At 38.4% G+C, this 20,404-nt stretch overlaps 7 protein-coding genes across 13 annotated transcripts; 5 read left to right on the top strand and 2 right to left on the bottom strand.

Moving 5' to 3' along the window:
* Positions 1-64: 64 nt before the first annotated feature.
* Positions 65-2,955, top strand: LOC124207228 (vacuolar protein sorting-associated protein 45-like). Its single transcript, XM_046604590.1, has 12 exons — positions 65-333; positions 394-592; positions 693-842; positions 911-1,047; positions 1,125-1,235; positions 1,306-1,440; positions 1,525-1,665; positions 1,726-1,940; positions 2,003-2,084; positions 2,161-2,262; positions 2,329-2,459; positions 2,527-2,955. Exons 1-12 carry the CDS (start codon positions 241-243, stop codon positions 2,768-2,770), a joined length of 1,740 nt encoding a protein of 579 aa, XP_046460546.1. The 5' UTR covers positions 65-240; the 3' UTR covers positions 2,771-2,955.
* On the bottom strand, positions 2,833-5,596 carry LOC124207241 (ankyrin repeat and BTB/POZ domain-containing protein 1-like). Its single transcript, XM_046604617.1, has 10 exons — positions 5,442-5,596; positions 5,316-5,378; positions 5,051-5,251; positions 4,823-4,982; positions 4,587-4,749; positions 3,926-4,137; positions 3,689-3,850; positions 3,555-3,599; positions 3,296-3,496; positions 2,833-3,230 (listed from the first exon to the last, which is right to left on the bottom strand). Exons 1-10 carry the CDS (start codon positions 5,495-5,497, stop codon positions 3,033-3,035), a joined length of 1,461 nt encoding a protein of 486 aa, XP_046460573.1. The 5' UTR covers positions 5,498-5,596; the 3' UTR covers positions 2,833-3,032.
* Positions 4,423-6,996, top strand: LOC124207274 (ras-related protein Rab-7L1-like). Of its 2 annotated transcripts, none has more exons than XM_046604660.1 (8): positions 4,423-4,544; positions 5,722-5,922; positions 5,982-6,023; positions 6,080-6,192; positions 6,379-6,405; positions 6,469-6,500; positions 6,586-6,645; positions 6,710-6,996. In XM_046604660.1, exons 1-8 carry the CDS (start codon positions 4,496-4,498, stop codon positions 6,849-6,851), a joined length of 666 nt encoding a protein of 221 aa, XP_046460616.1. In that variant the 5' UTR covers positions 4,423-4,495; the 3' UTR covers positions 6,852-6,996. The 2 variants fall into 2 exon arrangements, with proteins under 2 accessions (XP_046460616.1, XP_046460607.1); XM_046604651.1 differs by having other exon boundaries at positions 6,556-6,645.
* A 19-nt stretch (positions 6,997-7,015) lies between these two features.
* LOC124207209 (polynucleotide 5'-hydroxyl-kinase nol9-like) lies at positions 7,016-9,620 on the bottom strand. The gene is made up of 3 exons (XM_046604569.1): positions 9,443-9,620; positions 7,602-9,378; positions 7,016-7,530 (listed from the first exon to the last, which is right to left on the bottom strand). The coding sequence occupies exons 2-3, from the start codon at positions 9,344-9,346 to the stop codon at positions 7,062-7,064; spliced, it is 2,214 nt and encodes a 737-aa protein (XP_046460525.1). The 5' UTR covers positions 9,347-9,378; positions 9,443-9,620; the 3' UTR covers positions 7,016-7,061.
* Positions 9,621-9,706: 86 nt separating this feature from the next.
* Positions 9,707-14,110, top strand: LOC124207177 (ubiquitin-like modifier-activating enzyme 1). 6 transcript variants are annotated; one of them, XM_046604526.1, is made up of 8 exons: positions 9,707-9,854; positions 10,107-11,503; positions 11,565-11,648; positions 11,720-12,139; positions 12,224-12,569; positions 12,626-12,768; positions 12,841-13,332; positions 13,399-14,110. In XM_046604526.1, exons 2-8 carry the CDS (start codon positions 10,127-10,129, stop codon positions 13,723-13,725), a joined length of 3,189 nt encoding a protein of 1,062 aa, XP_046460482.1. In that variant the 5' UTR covers positions 9,707-9,854; positions 10,107-10,126; the 3' UTR covers positions 13,726-14,110. The 6 variants fall into 6 exon arrangements, with proteins under 6 accessions (XP_046460482.1, XP_046460467.1, XP_046460491.1 ...); XM_046604511.1 differs by having other exon boundaries at positions 9,707-9,860; XM_046604535.1 differs by having other exon boundaries at positions 9,730-9,860; positions 10,127-11,503.
* Positions 14,111-14,405: 295 nt separating this feature from the next.
* On the top strand, positions 14,406-17,503 carry LOC124207205. The gene is made up of 7 exons (XM_046604557.1): positions 14,406-15,869; positions 15,930-16,102; positions 16,168-16,352; positions 16,424-16,588; positions 16,654-16,786; positions 16,861-16,978; positions 17,049-17,503. The coding sequence occupies exons 1-7, from the start codon at positions 14,501-14,503 to the stop codon at positions 17,336-17,338; spliced, it is 2,433 nt and encodes an 810-aa protein (XP_046460513.1). The 5' UTR covers positions 14,406-14,500; the 3' UTR covers positions 17,339-17,503.
* A 155-nt stretch (positions 17,504-17,658) lies between these two features.
* On the top strand, positions 17,659-20,379 carry LOC124203209 (isocitrate dehydrogenase [NADP] cytoplasmic-like). Its single transcript, XM_046599907.1, has 9 exons — positions 17,659-17,827; positions 18,497-18,599; positions 18,666-18,796; positions 18,912-19,072; positions 19,138-19,289; positions 19,353-19,481; positions 19,542-19,834; positions 19,920-20,082; positions 20,151-20,379. The coding sequence occupies exons 1-9, from the start codon at positions 17,812-17,814 to the stop codon at positions 20,227-20,229; spliced, it is 1,227 nt and encodes a 408-aa protein (XP_046455863.1). The 5' UTR covers positions 17,659-17,811; the 3' UTR covers positions 20,230-20,379.
* Positions 20,380-20,404: the final 25 nt, after the last annotated feature.

The raw sequence follows: 20,404 nt of genomic DNA, 5'->3' as shown, positions 1-20,404 counted from the left end.
TTTAATTCCCGTCTTTAACACGTATTCGAATTTATTATTAAGTAATTACTACTTCTGTTGTCCGCCACTAGGCGTCGTACGGTTGTGTCTCTGATGAGAATAACTGAATAAGAATTGACATTCTCGACTTCTCGTATAAAAGGAACTGACTGTCACTTGGTTGGTTTTCAGTGTACATTTTTTGTTGTGATCAATTCTAACTTTCGAGATTTGATATCGCTTCAAGATTTCAATTTTAAAATGAATGTATTGTTAGCTGTGCGCATGTACATCAGTAAAATGATACAGGATAGTGGTCCGGGAATGAAAGTATTATTAATGGACAGAGAAACGGTAAACATACTAGATTCAGTATATGAAACAGTTCTACTTCATGAAGTTTCAATTTCACAGATTGGAGTTGTGAGCGTTGCGTATGCACAGTCAGAAATATTACAAAAAGAGGTTTACCTCTTTGAGCAAATCGACAAATCTGGACACGGACCAATAATGAAACATCTGAAATGTGTTGTCTTCTTAAGACCTTCTCAGGAGAATGTGCAACTCCTGGCAACTGAATTGAAGTCTCCACGATATGGAGTCTACTACATATGTAATTATAAATCTGTTAAAATCTGCTAAAATTGATTTCCACAATGTGAATTTACAAACTGTGCTCTCTCATATATCAATATTCTCTCTCAAAATTCTAGATTTTAGTGGGATAATTTCCAAGGCAGCTATTAAAGTTTTGGCAGAATCAGATGAACAGGAAGTTGTCAGAGAAATTCAAGAATTTTATGCTGATTTTTTTGCTATTGGACCTCACTTATTTTCATTGAATTTGGAGAAACCTATACATGGTAGGCACATTTTTAATTCTTTATTTTAGACAACAATTGATACTTAATTACACAAAAAAATCTTGCAGGAATGGAGTGGAACCCCAATAGCTTACAGAGGTCTGTTCAAGGTGTTTTAAGTGTGTTATTAAGCTTGAAGAAAAATCCAATCATCCGATACCAGCACTTCTCTCCTCTGGCTCGCCGTCTTGCTGAAAGCATACGTGTAAGTAAAACTAGTTTTTTTTTTCTTTTAATTTCTTCGTTCATTGATAATTACTCTTTTAATATTCACTTGTTTAGGACACAGTGTTAAAAGAGTCTTCTTTGTTTCATTTCCAAAGAGGAGAAAGCGTGCCGCTCTTATTAATTTTGGATCGACGATGTGATCCAATTACACCCTTGCTTAATCAGGTCTGCCAAGAATAAAGAGGGAAGTGTAATCTATTAATGTCTAATCACAGTCAAATTGATTTTTATCCAGTGGACATATCAAGCTATGGTGCACGAATTATTGACGATAAAAAACAACAGAGTTAGTTTAGTTGGTGTTCCTGGTGCGCCAAAAGACATGAGCGAAGTCTTACTCTCTGCAGAACAGGATGAATTTTATGCAAATGTGAGAATTATTCTTGTCAAAATCACATTTCATGTTTGTGATTTCTACTGTTACTAAAAAAAACGACTTTTTTTTATATGGTAGAACATGTACCTGAACTTTGGAGATATTGGCCAGACTATTAAGTCATTGATGGACGAATTCCAAGCAAAAGCTAAAAGTCATCAAAAAGTGGAAAGCATAGCTGATATGAAAGCGTTTGTGGAAAACTATCCTCAATTCAAGGTTGTATTGAAACGCAAAACTTTTTACTTATTTATTTATTTTATTTGTATTTGAATTTAGAAAATGTCAGGAGCAGTCACGAAGCACGTGACTTTAGTAGGCGAACTTTCGCGCGTGGTGACCCAACATAATCTTTTAGAAATTTCGGAAGCCGAACAAGAACTCTCTTGTCAAGAGGAACACTCGCAGTCACTCACAAAAATTCGTCGCTTATTGGCTACTGATCAAATCCGAGATATTGATGCTTCCCGTCTTGTGTTTCTTTATGCTATTCGGTATATAACTAGAGGGAGGGGGTATTGTCCATATTACTCACTCGATTTTTTTGCTGATTTAGATATAATAAGCACCCAAATAAGGATATTTTAGGCCTTGTAGAATTGCTTCGACGTCGAGGAACACCTGACCGATTAATTGACGTAATATTTTTTTCTCATATTATGCAATGGTAATTTTAAATTTAACATCGGCTTGAAAAAATTCTTTATAAAATAGTCTGTGGACGACATGCTTCGCTACAGCAATTCCGGTGAAACTGTCAGTTCGAGTTTTCTTACTACAAAGGATGTAACCAAAATCACTGAAAAAATTTTTAAGGTATGGCAATTTGTACGTTATCGCGTTTTATTTTTAGTAGTTGCTAATCAATTTGATTGTTTAAAGGGTTTAAAGGGTGTCGAAAATGTATTCACTCAACACTCACCTGTCTTGAAAGACATAATGGACAATATAGTTAAAGGACGTTTATCCGAAGACGCCTTTCCTGCTGCTGGAGGCGAATCTACTGCTGGAAGGTTGTACTTACTTGAAATTCTCCTTATGAAATATTAACGTGTTATTAATTCCTGAATTCGGGAATAGAATCCAAGATGTTATCATCTTCATGGTAGGCGGAGTGACTCACGAAGAGTCGTTCGCCGTGCATCAGTTCTGTCGAGCCAATACCGGTATTCGGATCGTTCTTGGAGGAACCCTAATTCATAATAGTCAGTCGTTTATGACGGATGTGGAAGCAGCCGTTAGATATTCAGCCTCAGGCACATCCCTAAAGTATCCTCAAAATTCATCCTCATCAGGTTCTGGTCGCCATCCTAAGTTAACTTGAGCTATTGAGATTTTTTTTCATTAAATTTATCATACGGTATGAACCAAAAGCTATCAAAGAAGTCGATTATATTATTTGTTTTATTTTCCATGAGCACATGCCATTGTTCAGCTGAATGTAAAAATGATGTTTTCCCTAATTGCACCCAATTAATGTTTAATTGCTATATATGTGTTGAAATTTAATTGAACTGTAAGTTAAGTCTTTCGAAAACCATCAGTTAAATTAACAAGTTAAATTAACATTAAAGAGAAAACCCATTTTATGCTTCTAGATTTAAATTTGTTAACAGCCGATCAATCATCTTATGTTTTTCGTGTGCTTCATGCGAGTTTTGATGCAACAAATCAATGTGATAACGCACATCATCGATGATCGCAATTGAATCCATCTCTTGACGGCCTTTTACTCCATAGGCATCGTCAATAATAAGTTGATGAAAATGTTCTGAGTCCACTATCTGTAAAGGAAATTTTCTTAGATAGCGTAAATGCCATAAATGGTAAGGAACGGAAACAAACTTACTTCCTTGACATTCTTGGCTATGAATTCATAACAGAAGACTTCGATTCGAGGTAGATTGAAAGTCCGAGATACTTTTATAAGGCTGATGACACTTTCAGAATCGATTGCGCTTATCAAAAAATTTGCGCAGAGTTTCTTCAAGCCCGGCATCAAATATAACTCGCCAATGTTGAGTAGTTCGTAGACAGTTTCGGCGGAGAGCTGGTACAATCCCGGTGTTTTTTTACTTATATTATAAAATTTTAAAGTATGATAATACCTGAACACAGTTAGAGTAGACGTATGAGACCACTTGCGCAAACACCTGTTACGTAAATAATATGGCTTAAAATTTTTTACCTTCATTTTGTTTTTTTATTCCTATAACATGGTGTGTTTTGCAAAACACTTTACCTCTGGTGTTACATCACGTAGGGTCATAAGGTCTATTTCTGACCTTCCTTCCATCCCCTCTGTTTGTTTGATCGCTTTGTCGCAAACGTCAGTGCGCGAAGTCTCTCGAAAATGATCCCGAAACAAAGCTCTGAAGTACTCGCTCCGCCCAACAAAAGCAGCCTGCAATGAAATTCAATTCCTTCAATACATTAGAAAACATACGAACTCCTAATACTCAACACTTGAAGTACTGACTTTATGGCATAGGAATTGATGATCATCAACGACGAAGCAAACGTCAACCAGATTGAGTAGTGGTGAAGGACTTTCAGTAAATGAATGTTTTACATTTAGTTCAGATGGCATCGCTTGCTTGGCCAACTGACTCAAATCACGTTGCACCTCTTCTAGAAATTCTTTCGACTCAAGTGTGAGGACTTTGATCTTTGTTCCCGGTTTGGTCTCGGCTAATAAAATATATTATTATTTGCACCGATAAACCCTCGTATTTTAACATGTTCAATTTTAAGCTTAAAGATGCTTTTAAAACTATATAAAACATAGCGGCGTTTCTATGGCTTTGCTTCTTAGTTCTTACTCTCAACATGAGAACGCTATTGCAGCACTTGTATGGCAAAGCTAACGTGAAACAATGAAGAGTCCAACAAGGAATTTTTTCTATAAAAGAACAGAATGAAATAACATAGAACGACGGCACGTCTCATGCAGCCAGGTAGAGTTAATCGGCTTATGAATAGGGTCGCTTACGAACTCATTGACAATATGTCTGCGAGTTCTGTGCTTTCACTTTCATACAGATAGAAGATGGCGCAAATAACGGCTGCTAAACCGCCCGATCGGAAACTTTTAACAGGTGAATTTAAAAGTCACACAATTTAACTAATAGGTAATTTACCGAATGCTATTGACCGCTTTCTGGCTTCTTCTAAACGATCCTTTAAAGATGGAAGACGACACTGCATAGCTAAACGCATGCATTCGTCTACTTCGTCTAGGAGAGTATTAAGGCGTCCACTATACAAGTATTGAATAATTGATTTGAAAGCAGTCAGATCAACCTATTAATTACATTTAATGTGCAATTAGAGTTAATCACACAATGTAATGTTGCTTGCTGTAAAATCTACATACCAATTTATTTTGAAGCTTGACTGTTCTTTTAGAACTCCATTTTCCCTTGAAAGCTTCCCAGAAATATGGGGATCTAGCAGCTAAAATAAAACGGTGAATAGCAATTGATTCCCCTTGAATGTTGAAGGTGAAGTCACTAAGCTCTCCCAGATCAAGCAATCTTAATAAAAAAAAAATAGTAACAGATCTCATTAAGTGGTAGAGTATTTTAAGTTTCTGTCATCTTACTTCCTCAAAAACTCTTCATACTCATCACGAACTACAACTCGGGATGAAAGGACTTTGTAGTTCCTCAACTTGTTCCGTATTTCATTTGTCAATGCACCATAGAGGATGCGTTCTCCATCAAATGTTTGTGCTTCACATAGTGCTCCATTATCTAATAGATATTCTGCTAGCTCAACATGACCACATAAACATGCATAGTACCTTGTTTTCAAATTAAAGGGATTACCTTAGATTATTTAAGTGGATTTGAAATAATTCAACTTACAGCGGCGTGCTATCCCATCTGTCTCGAACATTTAGATCAACTTCCTTCTGTTCTACTAGGTACCTGTAACAAGTATTTGTTGAAGCTGGCTTGATACCGTTTTAGAAGTATCCATCGAAAGTATACTTAATTTTTTTCAAATTTCCGGATCGACAACTGAGGAATAGTTCACGTAGATCCATGTAATACCGATTAGAAGATATGTTTTTAAGAAGTCCTTAAATTATAGTTACAAATCGGTTTTCAGTTTTCACGTGCCGACTAAAGTAAACATCGTCTGTAGCTACAGTTTCCATGGTGACCTGCAGATTTTCCCACGCAATGAATTTGATTCGAGTTCGACGCTCTAACCTCTAAAATTATAAAGATTTCTACATTTCACTAATTATGAACTTTAAAAAATTAGAATATAACAGAGCGACTGAGAAATTGTTCAAAGTGATTATAATCGGCGACCCCGGAGTGGGGAAAACTTCATTTATTCGCCGGTATGTTCAAAATGCCTTTCGCGGGGATTATAAAGCTACGATAGGCGTAGATTTTGCTTTGAAAATTGTCAGATGGTCAGAAAACCAGACCATCAAGTTGCAACTTTGGGATATTGCAGGTAATATTATTCCCTTTTCTTTAATTCAACAATAAATTCAACAAACATTTGTTTCACAGGCCAGGAAAGATTTACATGGATGACACGTGTATATTACAAAGGTTTCGTTTATTTGTAAGTCTATAAATTGTGTTGTATTAAAAACCTTCACTTTCAGAAGCTCAAGGCTGTATCATTATGTTCGATTTGACAAGTCGAAACTCATTTGAAAACGCAGTAAAGTGGAAAAAAGATGTCGACTCTAAATGTGTCTTGGAAGATGGTGCGCCGGTATGTTACTGTTTTGCTATTTTTGTTTTTTTCTATTTTACCTTTCCTGCTTTTTGTGTATTACCTTTTCTATTTGGTTGTCTATGTTAAATTTATTTTAATAAATAAATTTAACTGACATAATAAACAATAACTACATGACCACCGTATTTTTAAAATTAAATTAAATGTCTGTTTTACTACCAGGTTCCGTGTATGTTATTAGCCAACAAAGTAAGTTGTTTCTGGTGCAGTCCAATTTAAGCAGATATTTAACTAAACGCATCTATTTTACAGTGTGATTTGCGGCAAAGGGAGGTGGATCAATGGTGAGAATCCGTTCTAATGCAAATAATAATTAATAATTTAGAAGATCCAAATTAGGGAGATTGAAACTCTTTGTCGGGAGCACAGCTTCATTGGTTGGACAGAAACATCAGCAAAAGATGACCTGATGGTTGGTGACTGCATGCGGTGAGTCGAAAGAGTAATGTCTATTACAAACTGCTCTCAATTACTGCCCTACATTCAAAATTAGGTTCCTGATCGAAATAATGATGAAGTATAACCGCTTCCAAACGACCGACATTTTTGGGCCGTCCCTAAAGCTTAGTAAACGAACAATCGAAGAAAGCAACGGTGTAATTGCTAGAAAGGAAACTTCTTCTTGCGGCTGCTGACCGTGAATCTACATTAATATTTATAAGTTCATTTTCATGTGCTGACCCTGTTATTCTTGGGTTGAAAATCAATTCATTCTAATAATAGCGCGAATAGCACTTCTATATAAATAAAAGTGGCTGTTATTTCTAACTTATGATCAAATCAAATAAAAAAAAAATTATTTTCATCGCCACACAACTTCTAGTTTTACTTAACCATCACACATATTACACAACATTGCGCAAAGTAAAGACGGGATTGTACTTGCGGTAGGGTCGACATGCTGGCTGAGCAACAGAAGGACCAAAAGTCCCGTATGGGACTCGTAGTTTCGTGACACATTCTTCATCTTGGTTGACCGATAAAGGTGCATCGAGTAGTAGACTTTCTGGAACTCGTACTCCTCCCATCACTAAACAATTGACATGTGCAAGTCGCTCCGCTGGTTCTGGGCTGATCAAGTAGACACGGCCTCTTGTAAGGTCGATTCCTCTAATAATACCGTAGCCCAGACAAGGCATCAAAGGTAACTCTCGCAAAATTTTGGGGTATTTTCCGTCAGCAGCCTGGTAATATGGAACAGAAGCAGCGGCATCGTTGTCCAAAATGCAAAGAGCAACAAGCGAAGCGTTGAGAGCGGCCATTGTCAAAGCAGGTGGAACAGATTCATGGCAGATGCAAACGGCCAAATCTTGCCTTGAAATAGAAATTTTAATTGACACAATTATTCTTGAATACAATAATATTGATTGGGAAATCATTATTACCATGAAATGCAGTAGGGTACAGAATCCATTAACGACCAATGAGCGCTGTTAGATAGTTGGCTGAAATAGGACATTAGTCCAATTTGCCGCAATTCCGATGCACGAAAACCCCATTCTTCTAAACTTTTCTCCGATAGTTCCGCCGATGAATAGATTGCTTGTAGCTCGTAATTGGGTAATTTTTCTGACCACTCAGCAGCATCGGTTAGCCAGCCGCGTTGGTGTTGAGCAACATAATCACGTTCGAGCATTGAAGGGAAATTGCGACGAAGTGAGCGGCTGCTAATTTGAAGAAGTTGGTGTGGCTGGGTAAGACGAATCAAGTCTAAAGTTACATCCAGACCAATACCGCTAGTGAATCCCATGGTATTGATTAGTGTTGGAACGTTTTCCAAGGCAAATTTAAGCTTGCAGTCGATAAGAAGTTGCCGGCATGACCGAACATAGCGTTCCGGACAACCGATAATATCTGCATCCCCGACAAAGTATGAGAAAAGTGGCTGTTGAATGTGGGTAAAATTTGGACCAAGCAACGGTTCAGAGACTAAAGATGCTGTTACGCATCCCGCAGGAAAAAACTCTGGCTGGCCAGGATCAAAGTCCACCACCAAAACGGTTCCACACTTTTGGATGAGTTGATTAAGCAAGTAACGAAGTAGAGTTGATTTCCCCACTCCTTTTCCACCGAGCAACATTACTCTAACAGTTTCCTTTTTTTGATATTTATCCATTAATTGTTGTGCATACTCTGCCCAGACATCTGGTTGTAAATAGAATCTGGCGCTGAAAATGCTTCCGCGTAGAACAATACTCGTGTCAAGTTGGTTACAAAGTTTGCCAAATAGGTTGCGATTTTCATCTCTCCAATAATTAGATTCTGGAGGAACGCACTCTTCTTTCTTGAGGATGTTGATGGGGAAAATACGGCTGATGTAATCAATCATTCCAAAGTTAAGGGAACGCAAAATAAGCAAGACATTTTCAGAGCTCTTTTTCTTCAAAAGATTTTCTTCACACGTCAACCCAGCAGACTTCAAGAGAGCGTGAGCGCGGCTTGCATTAAAAGACGTATTGCTTTTTCCGACTGAACGGATGCACTGCAGACTGTATCCTCTAGGAGAAAAAACATGGTATGTTTTACTTAAATTCTGCTCAATAGAAAAGCCTTGCATCTCGGCAATCCCACTAAGACATGTCAAACTAAGACGTCCTTTGAAGTAAAAACATGTCTGAAATGGGATGAATGCTAGAACTTCATTGGGATTAATTAGAAGGAAATCAAATGTATCCAGAGTTTGGTAGACTGCTTGCAAAGAACTTGATTCCTCATCCATAGCAAAGGTTTCTTCAATACCTTCTTTTTCTGCTGTTAAAAAAGAATCATCCTCATTGGGAGAGGATTGGAATGAATTATCTTCATCAGAAATGTTGCTCTCCTTTAATTTAAGTTTTAAGGCACCAATGCCAGTCACCGACACACTTTGATTAATGGTTGAACTGTTGTCTACATTTAATTTGGATGATGTTTTGTTCTTTCGTGAAGTTTTTTTTTTAAGTTTTGATCTTTTCGAAGTTGGTTTGGTCTGTCCATTTTTTAAGGAATCATAGACACTTTTGGCTGAAAGCAAATGACTGACAAATGACAATTTTTTCTCTGCCATATTTGTTGAGTCAGAACTATCGTTTGTGTTGCTTTTTCTTGAAGAAGAAGCAGTCTTCGTTTTTTTGGTTGAGAGTTTCTTCATATTTGTCAAATCTTCGTGGAGGCTTAATGAATCTTCAAGAAAATTTTGGTTTGAGTTTTTATTTTAGTAAGCTATTTTAATAATATTCAATTATACCTGATTAGATCCTATTGTTATATTTTATTTTAAAAAATGCAGATTTTACAGTATTTTTAAGCAGCCGAATTTTCAATCCAAGCACGTGTAAAACTGTAAGCTATAACGCTCAAGTTGCCAGATGCTCTTTAATTCAGCGATCAAATTGTCGGCGGGAAATGTAACTATTATTACGCGTACTTTCTTTGTCATCATCATCACTCTATTTAATAATCGGCTAATAAAAAAGTCGACTATTGCGCCACCTTACTCGTTGATTACAGACATTTTTACTTTGGATTTTAGTAGGAATAGGGAATTGCCGGTACAAGGACTTACTTGCATCAGCTGATACCCGCCATTTCCCCATATCTACGTCGAGTCATCGGTGGGAGAAAGGTGGCAGCACGCAGCACTTTCGAGTTCATAGAAAGTACTGGTAATTACTGACTGACTTTCTGTTGCTCTCTTGCTCGTCATTCTTTCAGTTTGGCTATCTTTCGTTCCAATCCTGGTGTGCAAATTCGCCGGCATTTTGTCGTAATTGTTCATAATTCTCCCTTCGTTGGAATAGTCTAAGTGAGTATTCCAATCGTTCGGAGTTTGAAACTTACCGTAATTTTTTTTATATTAAAGTAAGAAAACTGGTTTGTTAGCACCCATTGTGACGCTCGTGTTGCCCAAGGTATTGAGTTTAATTTTTAGATGTCCACTGCTGAGGTGGATCCGTCACCCTCGTCTCCCAGTCCTGCTGCAAAGAAAAGGAAGTTGGAAGAAAATAACGGGAACAGCAGTAACGGTAGCAATCACCATTTAAAAGAAGTTCAGCAGCAACCGAAAATGGCAGGAAATGGCAACATCCACACCATCGATGAGGGTCTTTATTCCAGACAACTTTACGTATTGGGCCATGAAGCTATGCAGAGGATGGCAACTTCTGATGTCCTGATTTCCGGTCTTGGAGGCCTTGGAGTGGAAATTGCTAAGAATATCATCTTGGGAGGTGTGAAGTCCGTCACCCTTCATGACAACTCAATTTGCAAAGCCTCTGACCTTTCTTCCCAGTTTTATGTATCGGAAGCAGATCTGGGAAAGAACAGAGCTGAAGTTTCTCACAAGAGCCTGGCCGAACTCAACCAGTATGTCCCAGTAGAAACTTATACAGGAGAGTTGAACAAAGAATTCTTGAAGAAATACCGAGTTGTAGTTTTAACTAATTCAAGTCTTGAAGAGCAACTTCGGGTTTCTGAGATCGTTCGTAGCTTCGGCAATGCTCTCATCGTCTCTAAAACACAAGGTCTGTTTGCCCAAGTCTTCTGTGACTTTGGGGAAGATTTCACCATCATCGATACTACTGGAGAAAATCCCGTTTCTGCTATGATTGCTGGAGTGTCTAAAGAAGAAGCAAGTGTTGTTACTTGCTTGGATGAGACCCGGCACGGATTGGAAGATGGCGACTGTGTTACCTTCTCTGAGGTACAGGGCATGGTTGAGCTGAATGGTTGCGAACCCAAGAAGATCAAAGTACTTGGACCATACACCTTTAGCATTGGTGACACGAGCGCTTTCAGCGACTATGTACGTGGAGGAGTGGTTACCCAAGTGAAAATGCCTAAGCAAATCCACTTCAAACCGTTGGCTGACGCTCTCGAAGAACCAGAATTCGTGATGACAGATTTCGGCAAATTTGATCGGCCTCCCCAAATCCATCTAGCATTCAGGACATTGGACGCCTACGTCAAGAAGGAGGGACGATTGCCAACTCCTTGGAGCCGTAAAGACAGTCAACAGTTTGTGGATTTAGCTAAAGAGTTAAACAGCGGTCTAAGTGGCTCATCTAAAGTTGAAGAAGTTGACGAAAAGTTACTGGCCACCTTCTCCCATGTATGTCAAGGAGATTTGAACCCCTTAAACGCCACTCTCGGCGGGGTTGTCGCTCAAGAAGTTATGAAGGCGTGTAGCGAAAAGTTTTCTCCCATTGTTCAATGGCTATACTTCGATGCCACCGAGTGTCTGCCAGATAACCAAGATTCGTTGACCGAAGAAAACTGTAAGCTTACTGGATCCAGATATGATGGACAGGTATTGAAATATTTATTTTTGTTTTTCATCAGTTATGCATTTTATTTTTTTACATTTTCAGGTGGCAGTGTTTGGCAATGAATTCCAGAAAAAGCTTGGATCCCTACGTTACTTCATTGTGGGAGCTGGAGCTATCGGTTGTGAGGTAATTATCAAAGTTTTTGTAATAAATTTTCTGTAGATTTTATTAATTAAAAAATATATTCTATTTGTTAGCTTCTCAAAAATTTTGCCATGATTGGAGTTGGTGCTGGTGAAGGGGGCCAAGTCTTCGTAACAGACATGGACTTGATTGAAAAGTCCAATCTGAACAGGCAGTTTCTTTTCCGGTCGCATGACGTACAGAAACCCAAATCCAGTTCGGCGGCCGCTGCCGTGAAGGTGATGAACCCTCAGGCCAACGTTACAGCCTTCGAGAATCGCGTCGGTCCCGAAACGGAGCAGTTCTTTGATGACGATTTTTTTTCGAAATTGGATGGCGTTGCTAATGCCCTCGACAACGTGGATGCCCGTATCTACATGGATAGGCGCTGCGTCTATTACCACAAGCCCTTGCTCGAATCTGGAACTCTGGGTACCAAAGGAAACGTTCAAGTTGTTATCCCCCATCTAACGGAGTCATATAGTTCGTCTCAAGTAATATAGCTTATTATTTATTTTTTCTTTTATGCTAGTTTTCTGGTTTATTGTAATTAATCAACTTTCTTCTTAAACTTATAGGATCCTCCGGAAAAATCAATTCCTATCTGTACGCTGAAGAATTTTCCTAATGCCATTGAACACACACTGCAATGGGCTCGGGATATGTTCGAAGGGTTGTTCCGGCAATCAGCAGAGAGCGCTGCTCAATATTTAGTTGATTCTAAATTCATGGAGAGAACACTAAAGCTAACAGGATCTCAACCACTCGAGATAGTCGAGGCCGTCCACCGCAGCTTAGTTGAGGAACGTCCGAAGAATTTTGAGCAGTGTGTTCAATGGGCTCGCCTCCATTGGCAGGAACAATATCACAATCAGATCAAGCAATTATTGTTTAATTTTCCACCCGAGCAACTTACTTCTTCTGGTAAAATCTATTGATAAAGTGTAATTTACTTTGTATATAATTTTTTGTTTTGACAGGTCAACCGTTTTGGTCGGGACCTAAACGCTGTCCTCATCCATTGGAATTCGATATCACTAACCCCGTCCATTTGGATTATGTGGTTGCGGCTGCTAATCTAAAAGCTAAAATTTACAACATCCCACAGTCGCGCGATGTACAGGTGAGTTCACTTTTTTTAGTTAAAACATAATTTGATTTACAGTTGTTTTTATCCCCTCGGACTCGAATATAGGCTATTACTAAAATGGTGGAATCGTGTGTCGTACCGGAATTCGTACCACGTTCAGGAGTCAGAATTGCTGTTTCGGATGCGGAAGCTGCTGCTGCCGCCAACAACCCAGGCATGCTTGATGAAGACAGACTTACCCAGCTGCAGACGGAGTTGCCATCTGTGGACTCTCTGTCCGGCTTGCGCATTCTCCCCCTCGAATTTGAAAAGGATGACGACACCAACTTTCATATGGATTTCATCGTAGCCTCTTCTAACTTGCGGGCAGAGAATTATGATATCGCACCGGCCGATCGCCACAAGAGCAAACTTATTGCTGGAAAGATTATTCCAGCCATTGCTACTACTACCTCCGTCGTTTCAGGCTTGGTCTGCATCGAACTTTTGAAGTTGGTACAGGGTCATACCAATCCTGAGGCATTTAAGAACGGGTTTATCAACTTGGCTCTTCCGTTCTTTGGCTTTTCTGAACCAATCGCTGCTCCCAAGCAAACGGTATTGTTGGAAAATATTTTAATCGATTCGTTAACTAAAAAATTTTTTGTTTGTATTTGATTAAAGTATTACGACAAGGAATGGACCTTGTGGGATCGTTTTGAAGTGGAGGGTGAAAAGACGCTCCGGCAATTTATTGATTACTTCGAAAGCGAACACAAGCTGAAAATCACCATGCTTTCACAGGGTGTTTGCATGCTTTATTCGTTCTTTATGCCGCAAGCTAAACGAAGCGAACGTATGGATCTCCCCATGTCAGAGGTTGTCAAGCGTGTGTCGAAGAAGAGACTGGAGCCTCATGTCAAAGCACTCGTCTTCGAGTTATGCTGTAATAACCTTGAAGATGAAGACGTTGAAGTGCCCTACGTCCGTTACGTGCTCCCGACCGAATAAAACTATTTGATTACTCTACGTTGTGCGGCGGGTTGGGGGTTGGTTCATATTTGATTTCAAGGTTATTTACTACCATAATCATCAGTTCACTTGCGCTATATCCAATGTTGTGGACTATTAGCTTAGTTCGTTGCTTTCTTTAATTCTAAATAGAATTCTCTATGGAAGTTATGTTGACCTGGGTCATTTATAATCAATTCCAAGAGTTCTTTCTTCGTGCCAGTGAGTATTAAATGTTACCGATTGGATTAACAAAGGGCAAAAATCCTTACTCTACATGGCTGCAACTTTTTCAACAACCTCCCTTTCAACCCTTCCCCGTTTACCGATTGTACAACTGGCCTTGAATATTGGTATGAAGTTAATACATGCCGTCAAAATTAAATCCTATATAAAAATGTTTTTTTTTTTATCAAGTGCATTATCAACGTACTTAGCAAGTCTTTGACTTTGGTCGATTGATGATAAATCAATTGAGATAAATCAATGGCTGAAAGTTCGATTTATTCAATATTTATTCAATTAAAAATCTTCTTAATGATGTTACGGTATTGTCGTTTTATCGTAACAAAAATCAAAGTTTGCAATCGTCGTTTCGTAGGCAAAAATTTGTTAAAATAAAACATTAAATTATGACTTTGATTCTTGAAACTAGATGGCGTATCCCGCGACTGTTTAAATTTCCCGGTTTAAAAAAAATGGGGCTGGGATGATAAGAGTCGACTGCTCACTTGTTGTGTTAAAATCGTATAATATTCGCTAAACATTTAGTTCAATGGAAGTGGACGACAGCAAAAATTCATTCTTGTTACGAATCATCGACAATATGGCGAAGCAAGGCATGGCGAGTTTGTCTGGCGAGTCTGGGCCTCACGTCTCTCGTTACTTTCCTCGACCATCGGTGCCTACATCATCTAAAATCAATACTGAAAACCTACCAGTTGGTCTCATAAATTTAGGTTCCACTTGTTGGTTCAATGTTGCAGTTCAAATTTTATACCACATTCCTGCCTTTCGACAATTGATTTTACAGTTTGTGCCTCCTCAGACTACTGTGCCAATCCCGTCAATGGATGTTTTAGTTGGTCTTCAGGAACTTTTTGTCTCAATCACATTCTCCGATGAAAAACTGATTGATCCATCAAGAGCAGTGAATTCCATTGGAAAATTACTGGGGCAAGGTCTGGGTCAACAAGATGCCTGTGAATTTCTTGGAGTGGTACTTAACAGAATAAGAGAGATCAACCCACATGTAATTGAACAATTATTCATTGGATCATGTATCCCAACAAATTCAATGGAATCATCAAGCATCCAGCATCAAGAATTCATGCAATATACTTTACAAGTAAATGAAGATGCTACCCTGTTGGATTTATTGGAACAGTCTCTCAAAAGTCATTCCAGTTCATTAAGGATTGATTCAGCTCACACTTTACATTCCAGTTTGCCACTTGAACATCCCAAGCAACTATGTTTTAGCAATCTTCCACCAGTATTTTTAATTGATTTGTGTCGGCTGGTAAGCGGGACCAATCCGACAGAATTAATTAAATCCAATCATCAAATGACATTCCCATCCCTAGTTTTTATGGATCGTTTTTTGTCTGAAAACTCTGAGCAAGTATTACAACTCGATAGAGTTCTTAAAAATCTTTCTTCCACAAAAAAGGGACTTACAAAGCAATTACGGTCACTAGCGATTCTACACCAGGACGTGCCACAACTTAAAAAATTATATGAAAACTATCAAGAGACGGTAGGAGAAACCTCTGTTAATTTTGACCTTTTGCGGTCTTTAAATCTTACATGGGAAACTGAAATTCAAACAAAGATGAATGAACATCGTCACCAATCCCAGCAATTAAATTATCAATTAGAACATATTCGCAGTCGCAAAATGCATATCTGCCGCCCATATCAGTTGCATGCGGTGATGGTCCATGCTGGACAGTCAGATGGCGGTCACTATTGGATCTACGTTTGGGATAGCCAGCAAAATCATTGGTACCATATCGACGACAAATTTACTCGCCAAGTAACCTGGGATATTATAGTAAAAACATCATTTGGAGGTGCTACTCAAGAAAGTAGTGCTCATTGCCTCATTTACCTTGATGTGCCTAAGACTTACTCACTTTTGGGTAAAACACTGTTTTCTTTAATTTATAATTTTCATAAGCATTTAATATTTAATATTTCAGATATGAAAGAAGAATATGACATTGGACCTATGGACGTGTTGCGCTATTTGAAAGATCATACTGATGTACGTACTCGGCATTCTGCTTATGGCAAAAGCCAAACGATTGCAGCCGTCCGCGCAACTATTGCGGCTAATAGTAATGAAATGGATCCTTCTGTCTTACTTTTTCGAGTAAATTATTTTGATATTTTGATATTTTTCTTTCTATATAATCATGAATTGCTATTCATATTTAGGCTTTAGACAGCGAGCGACAAAGATTATATTCAGTTTGCCAGAAATCCATGAGTCATAACGGAGAAGAAGAGCGATTGCTGCATTTTGGTGTTTATTTGCTTGCTAACCAAGTAAAATTTGAGCCTTTCGTTTACTGGGCTCTATTACAGCATTTTGCAAGCTTTGCTTTGCTAGCAGAAGAAGGGTAATAAGACAAATGAATAATTTGACGTTGGACGATTATAATACATCGTCAGTGGATTTTGCTGTTTCCAGAACTAGTCGTTTTTGTACAGCCGCACGACGTATGCTGGCGTTTGTAGAGTGTTCATCGACGCAAGAGCAGAAAAAATTATTCATCCAGTGGAACACAGCTTATTACCAGTTTCGCTTGATCATTCGCCATGTGATGAACGGAATAACTCACGTCTTCAGCAGCAAGTATGGATTTTGGTAATTTCCTCACTCCTCAGCTTCGTGATCAACATGTTTTTGTTTAATTTCAGCTTTTCAGCTGCTGTTCCGTTGGCGGTTAAATCTCTGTACCTGCATCATTGTCTTATGAACAACTCATTAGGAGGATCTACAATGAGTGTAAACCCGAGAATCATACACTCTTTGATAGAAAAATCCGTGACGGTAAAACAAAATTCAATAATGCTTAATTTACTATTGTTAGTGACCAGCATGCAATTATTTTCTTATATGATTAGTCCCTGAGTGAAGAACTCTTGGAAAGTGATTTGGAGTCAGTTGGGGAACTAGCTTGCTCTGTCCTTTTTGATGCAATTATAAACTGGTGTAAATATGCTGACGCCAATCATCTTGAAGGTAATCTATTTATTTTATTTTATCATTTTTTTGGTGATCGTTTACCGTCGTTGTTTTACATCCTCATCAGCCGCCCGATGTTCTTCTCGTCGGATCTCCGAGAATTGGAGTCGACAGGTGAAGCATTATCTTGGCCATGCTGTGGAATGCGCTACTGCTTCTGGCCTCCAAACATTCGCAGAAATTAAAAAAAAATTGGGAAAAGTCGAGTTGGTGTTAAACCAAACGGGAAACGACGAACAAACATCATTTGAATTCAAGGGGCATATTCCGGAGAGTCCTGAAGACGGCGAGAAGTTGGCGTTGAAATGGAAACAAATGTGGTTGATTTGTAATGAGCACCGTATTCTTGGCCCTTAATTCAAACTGCAATTTGTGTTCTGTCAGGGGAGCCGCAATAGTAGCTAACCAATTCAGTAATTCAATATTCGAAGTGAAAATATTTTGGTTGGTTGGCCTCAAGAATGCTTACGTGTATATTATAATTTGTACGAATAAATATCGAAATTTTCTTCTAAAACTTTACATTTTTGTTGTGCATTTAAATTGGTTTTAATTTTTTTCAAAACTTTTTTCTACTTTTTATACAAAATCATAAAATGAAAACTTGTTCTGGTAATGGATAGATGTCGTTGAATAGTGACCCAAATTACGTGGCGGCTGTTGACGTTATATGCCCTTACAAAAAAGTGTGTCAACAGATGGACCGGTTAAGGCCAATGTCTTCCTTATAACCCTTAAGCAAGTTGCTTCTCAGTTCTCTGTTATCGTCGGGTGTGTGCAGTTGCTGTATTCCATTGCCTCTCTTAGATTATAAATCCTTTGCTGTCAAAATGGCCAAAATCTCCGGTAAGTTGAAACTGGAACCCTTTTGAAGTTGTCATTTAAATCGTTGTGTCATCGAGAACATGGTCTATATTCTTTGTGTCATGACTGTCATGTGATGACCATTTGTTAGCAAATAAAATTGAAGATGGTTTGCCTTGTTTGTTTCCAAGGAAGTGAATTCCTTCGAGGGGTGGCGTCCAGCCTACGATCTACATGTCAGAGGTTTTATTACAAATGGCTGCATCTGAAATTCCTTTAGATTTGAAAGTTTTTAGAAGCATTTAAGTTTCGATTTGAAGGATCTTCGAAAGTTATTGTCGGAATTCAAAAACTTGACGCTGTCACTGGTTTGTGGACATTATTTTCACATATCGAAATTATTCCCAGCAATAGCGATAGCCGACGGTCGTAGCCGTGGTTACTACAGTTAATACATGTTATCACTTTATCTTCGGCGATCTGTATTTGCTTCCCAAAAGAAGCTGAAAACTCGATGTCAAAACTTGACTGGTCAGTAAAGAAGCGTACGGATTTTATAAGCCACTAGGTCAAATTGTCATTGATTAAGCTAGAGAAAACCAACCGTAAATTTACTGGATGTCTATTCATTTGTAACAAAGTGTATTACAGAATTTGCTTATCATGTCAATGAATCAATTACTGCAATAATTTTTGAACGTTTTTGAACAGCCGGTCCTGTTGTTGACATCCTCGGAGATGAAATGACTCGTGTCATTTGGGACATCATCAAGGATAAACTCATTCTACCTTTCTTGGATGTCGAACTCCACACGTAATTCTAGTGCCGTTCAAATAATATTGTGAATTTACTCAATGATGAATGTACTATATTTTTTAGTTTTGATCTTGGCATGGAAAACCGCGATGCCACCGATGACCAGGTAACCATTGATTGCGCGGAAGCAGTAAAGAAATACAACGTTGGTATTAAATGTGCCACCATTACACCTGATGAGAAACGAGTTGAAGGTAAATTAACCAAGTTTATATTTTAAATTTGATTTAATTTTGTGTCATTTTTTATTTATTTATAATTTATTTATTTATTTTTATTTATTTATTTTCTATTTATTAATTTTTTTAGAATTCCATTTAAAGAAAATGTGGAAGTCTCCGAATGGTACACTAAGAAACATTCTTGGTGGAACTGTTTTTCGAGAACCCATTATTTGCAAAAACATTCCTCGGTTGGTAACTGGATGGACTGCTCCGATCATCATTGGTCGCCACGCTCACGCCGACCAAGTAGCTTATAATTTGTCATGTGACATTACGAAAGTTGATACTGATGGTTCAATTTGATTTAACAGTATAGAGCAACTGATTTTTTAATCCCTGGAGCAGGCCAATTGGAAATGAAATGGACTGCTGCTGATGGATCCACAAGCATTGTGCATATCGTCAATGACTTCAAGGGTGCTGGAGTTGCTATTGGAATGTACAATACTGACGATTCCATTAGGTAATTGTTTGGTGCAAATTCGAATTCAAAGGCCAGGACTAATTTATTTCATTTTGATGAAAGGGATTTTGCTCATTCTTCGTTGCAATACGCTCTGCAGCGAGAATATCCTCTCTATCTCAGCACCAAAAATACTATCTTGAAAAAGTACGATGGTCGCTTCAAAGATATTTTCCAAGAAATCTACGATGCGTAAGTCTACATATTTTATACGTACGATTACATAAAAATTGACTAACTTCGTGTGCGCAGAGAGTACAAGCCGTTGTACGAAGCCAAGAAGATTTGGTATGAGCATCGTTTGATTGATGATATGGTTGCATATGCTATGAAATCGGAAGGTGGGTTTGTTTGGGCATGCAAGAACTACGATGGTGATGTCCAGTCAGACTCAGTTGCTCAAGGGTATGGATCTTTGGGGATGATGACTTCCGTCCTCATTTGCCCAGATGGGAAAACTGTTGAAGCTGAAGCTGCTCATGGAACAGTGACCCGCCACTACAGAATGCATCAGCAAGGAAAAGAGACATCCACAAATCCTATTGGTTAGTTACTGTGTTCTCGCCCGCATCGCAGGCAAATACGTTTTTCAATTTTCTTATACCAATAATGGTTATTATATTAAATCAGCTTCCATTTTCGCCTGGACGCGTGGACTGGAGCATCGTGCAAAGTTGGACAACAACGAGCCTTTGAAACGATTCTGTAGCGCATTAGAAAGCGTATGCGTTGAGACTATCGAAGCTGGTTTCATGACCAAAGATTTGGCCATTTGCATCAAGGGAATGAATGGGTAATTTTCGTTAATTTTTTGTGCGATAGAATGGAATGGTTTATTGATTTTGTATTTCTATATTCTAGCGTAACTCGAGGCGACTATTTGAATACCTTCGAATTCATGGATAAGTTAGCCGAAAATCTTAAAATCAAGTTGGCGTGACAACAAAAAAGAGCTTACGAGTCTTCATCTGTGACCAGCAGATTATAAGTTTAAAGTACTCAGCATAATTTTTTTACCAATCATATATCGTTCGATAATTATAGAAATGTTGGGAATTGGAATGTTTACAATAAAGCTGTTATCGAGTTACTATTATGTTTCTTTGGCGTGTACT

The sequence above is a fragment of the Daphnia pulex genome, chromosome 2 (assembly GCF_021134715.1).
Source record: "Daphnia pulex isolate KAP4 chromosome 2, ASM2113471v1".
NCBI lineage: Eukaryota > Metazoa > Arthropoda > Branchiopoda > Diplostraca > Daphniidae > Daphnia > Daphnia pulex.
This window is presented reverse-complemented; position numbering and strand designations above follow the sequence as displayed.

Coding starts and splice junctions, on each gene's coding strand:
- LOC124207177 (XM_046604526.1), top strand. CDS start 10,127: ATGTCCACTGCTGAGGTGGATCCGTCACCCTCGTCTCCCAGTCCTGCT. Junction 11,504..11,564: donor GATCCAGATATGATGGACAG/GTATTGAAATAT, acceptor TTACATTTTCAG/GTGGCAGTGTTTGGCAATGA. Junction 12,570..12,625: donor CGAGCAACTTACTTCTTCTG/GTAAAATCTATT, acceptor TTGTTTTGACAG/GTCAACCGTTTTGGTCGGGA.
- LOC124207241 (XM_046604617.1), bottom strand. CDS start 5,497: ATGGATCTACGTGAACTATTCCTCAGTTGTCGATCCGGAAATTTGAAA. Junction 5,379..5,441: donor GGAAATTTGAAAAAAATTAA/GTATACTTTCGA, acceptor TACTTGTTACAG/GTACCTAGTAGAACAGAAGG. Junction 3,600..3,688: donor TACGTGATGTAACACCAGAG/GTAAAGTGTTTT, acceptor TTTACGTAACAG/GTGTTTGCGCAAGTGGTCTC.
- LOC124203209 (XM_046599907.1), top strand. Junction 18,797..18,911: donor TGATGAGAAACGAGTTGAAG/GTAAATTAACCA, acceptor TAATTTTTTTAG/AATTCCATTTAAAGAAAATG. Junction 19,835..19,919: donor GACATCCACAAATCCTATTG/GTTAGTTACTGT, acceptor ATATTAAATCAG/CTTCCATTTTCGCCTGGACG.
- LOC124207228 (XM_046604590.1), top strand. CDS start 241: ATGAATGTATTGTTAGCTGTGCGCATGTACATCAGTAAAATGATACAG. Junction 593..692: donor ATATGGAGTCTACTACATAT/GTAATTATAAAT, acceptor TCAAAATTCTAG/ATTTTAGTGGGATAATTTCC. Junction 2,263..2,328: donor TCACTGAAAAAATTTTTAAG/GTATGGCAATTT, acceptor GATTGTTTAAAG/GGTTTAAAGGGTGTCGAAAA.
- LOC124207205 (XM_046604557.1), top strand. CDS start 14,501: ATGGAAGTGGACGACAGCAAAAATTCATTCTTGTTACGAATCATCGAC. Junction 16,353..16,423: donor GCTTTGCTAGCAGAAGAAGG/GTAATAAGACAA, acceptor TGCTGTTTCCAG/AACTAGTCGTTTTTGTACAG. Junction 16,589..16,653: donor ACTCACGTCTTCAGCAGCAA/GTATGGATTTTG, acceptor GTTTAATTTCAG/CTTTTCAGCTGCTGTTCCGT.
- LOC124207209 (XM_046604569.1), bottom strand. CDS start 9,346: ATGAAGAAACTCTCAACCAAAAAAACGAAGACTGCTTCTTCTTCAAGA. Junction 7,531..7,601: donor GTACCCTACTGCATTTCATG/GTAATAATGATT, acceptor TTCTATTTCAAG/GCAAGATTTGGCCGTTTGCA.
- LOC124207274 (XM_046604651.1), top strand. CDS start 4,496: ATGGCGCAAATAACGGCTGCTAAACCGCCCGATCGGAAACTTTTAACA. Junction 5,923..5,981: donor GCAACTTTGGGATATTGCAG/GTAATATTATTC, acceptor TTTGTTTCACAG/GCCAGGAAAGATTTACATGG. Junction 6,646..6,709: donor ATGGTTGGTGACTGCATGCG/GTGAGTCGAAAG, acceptor ATTCAAAATTAG/GTTCCTGATCGAAATAATGA.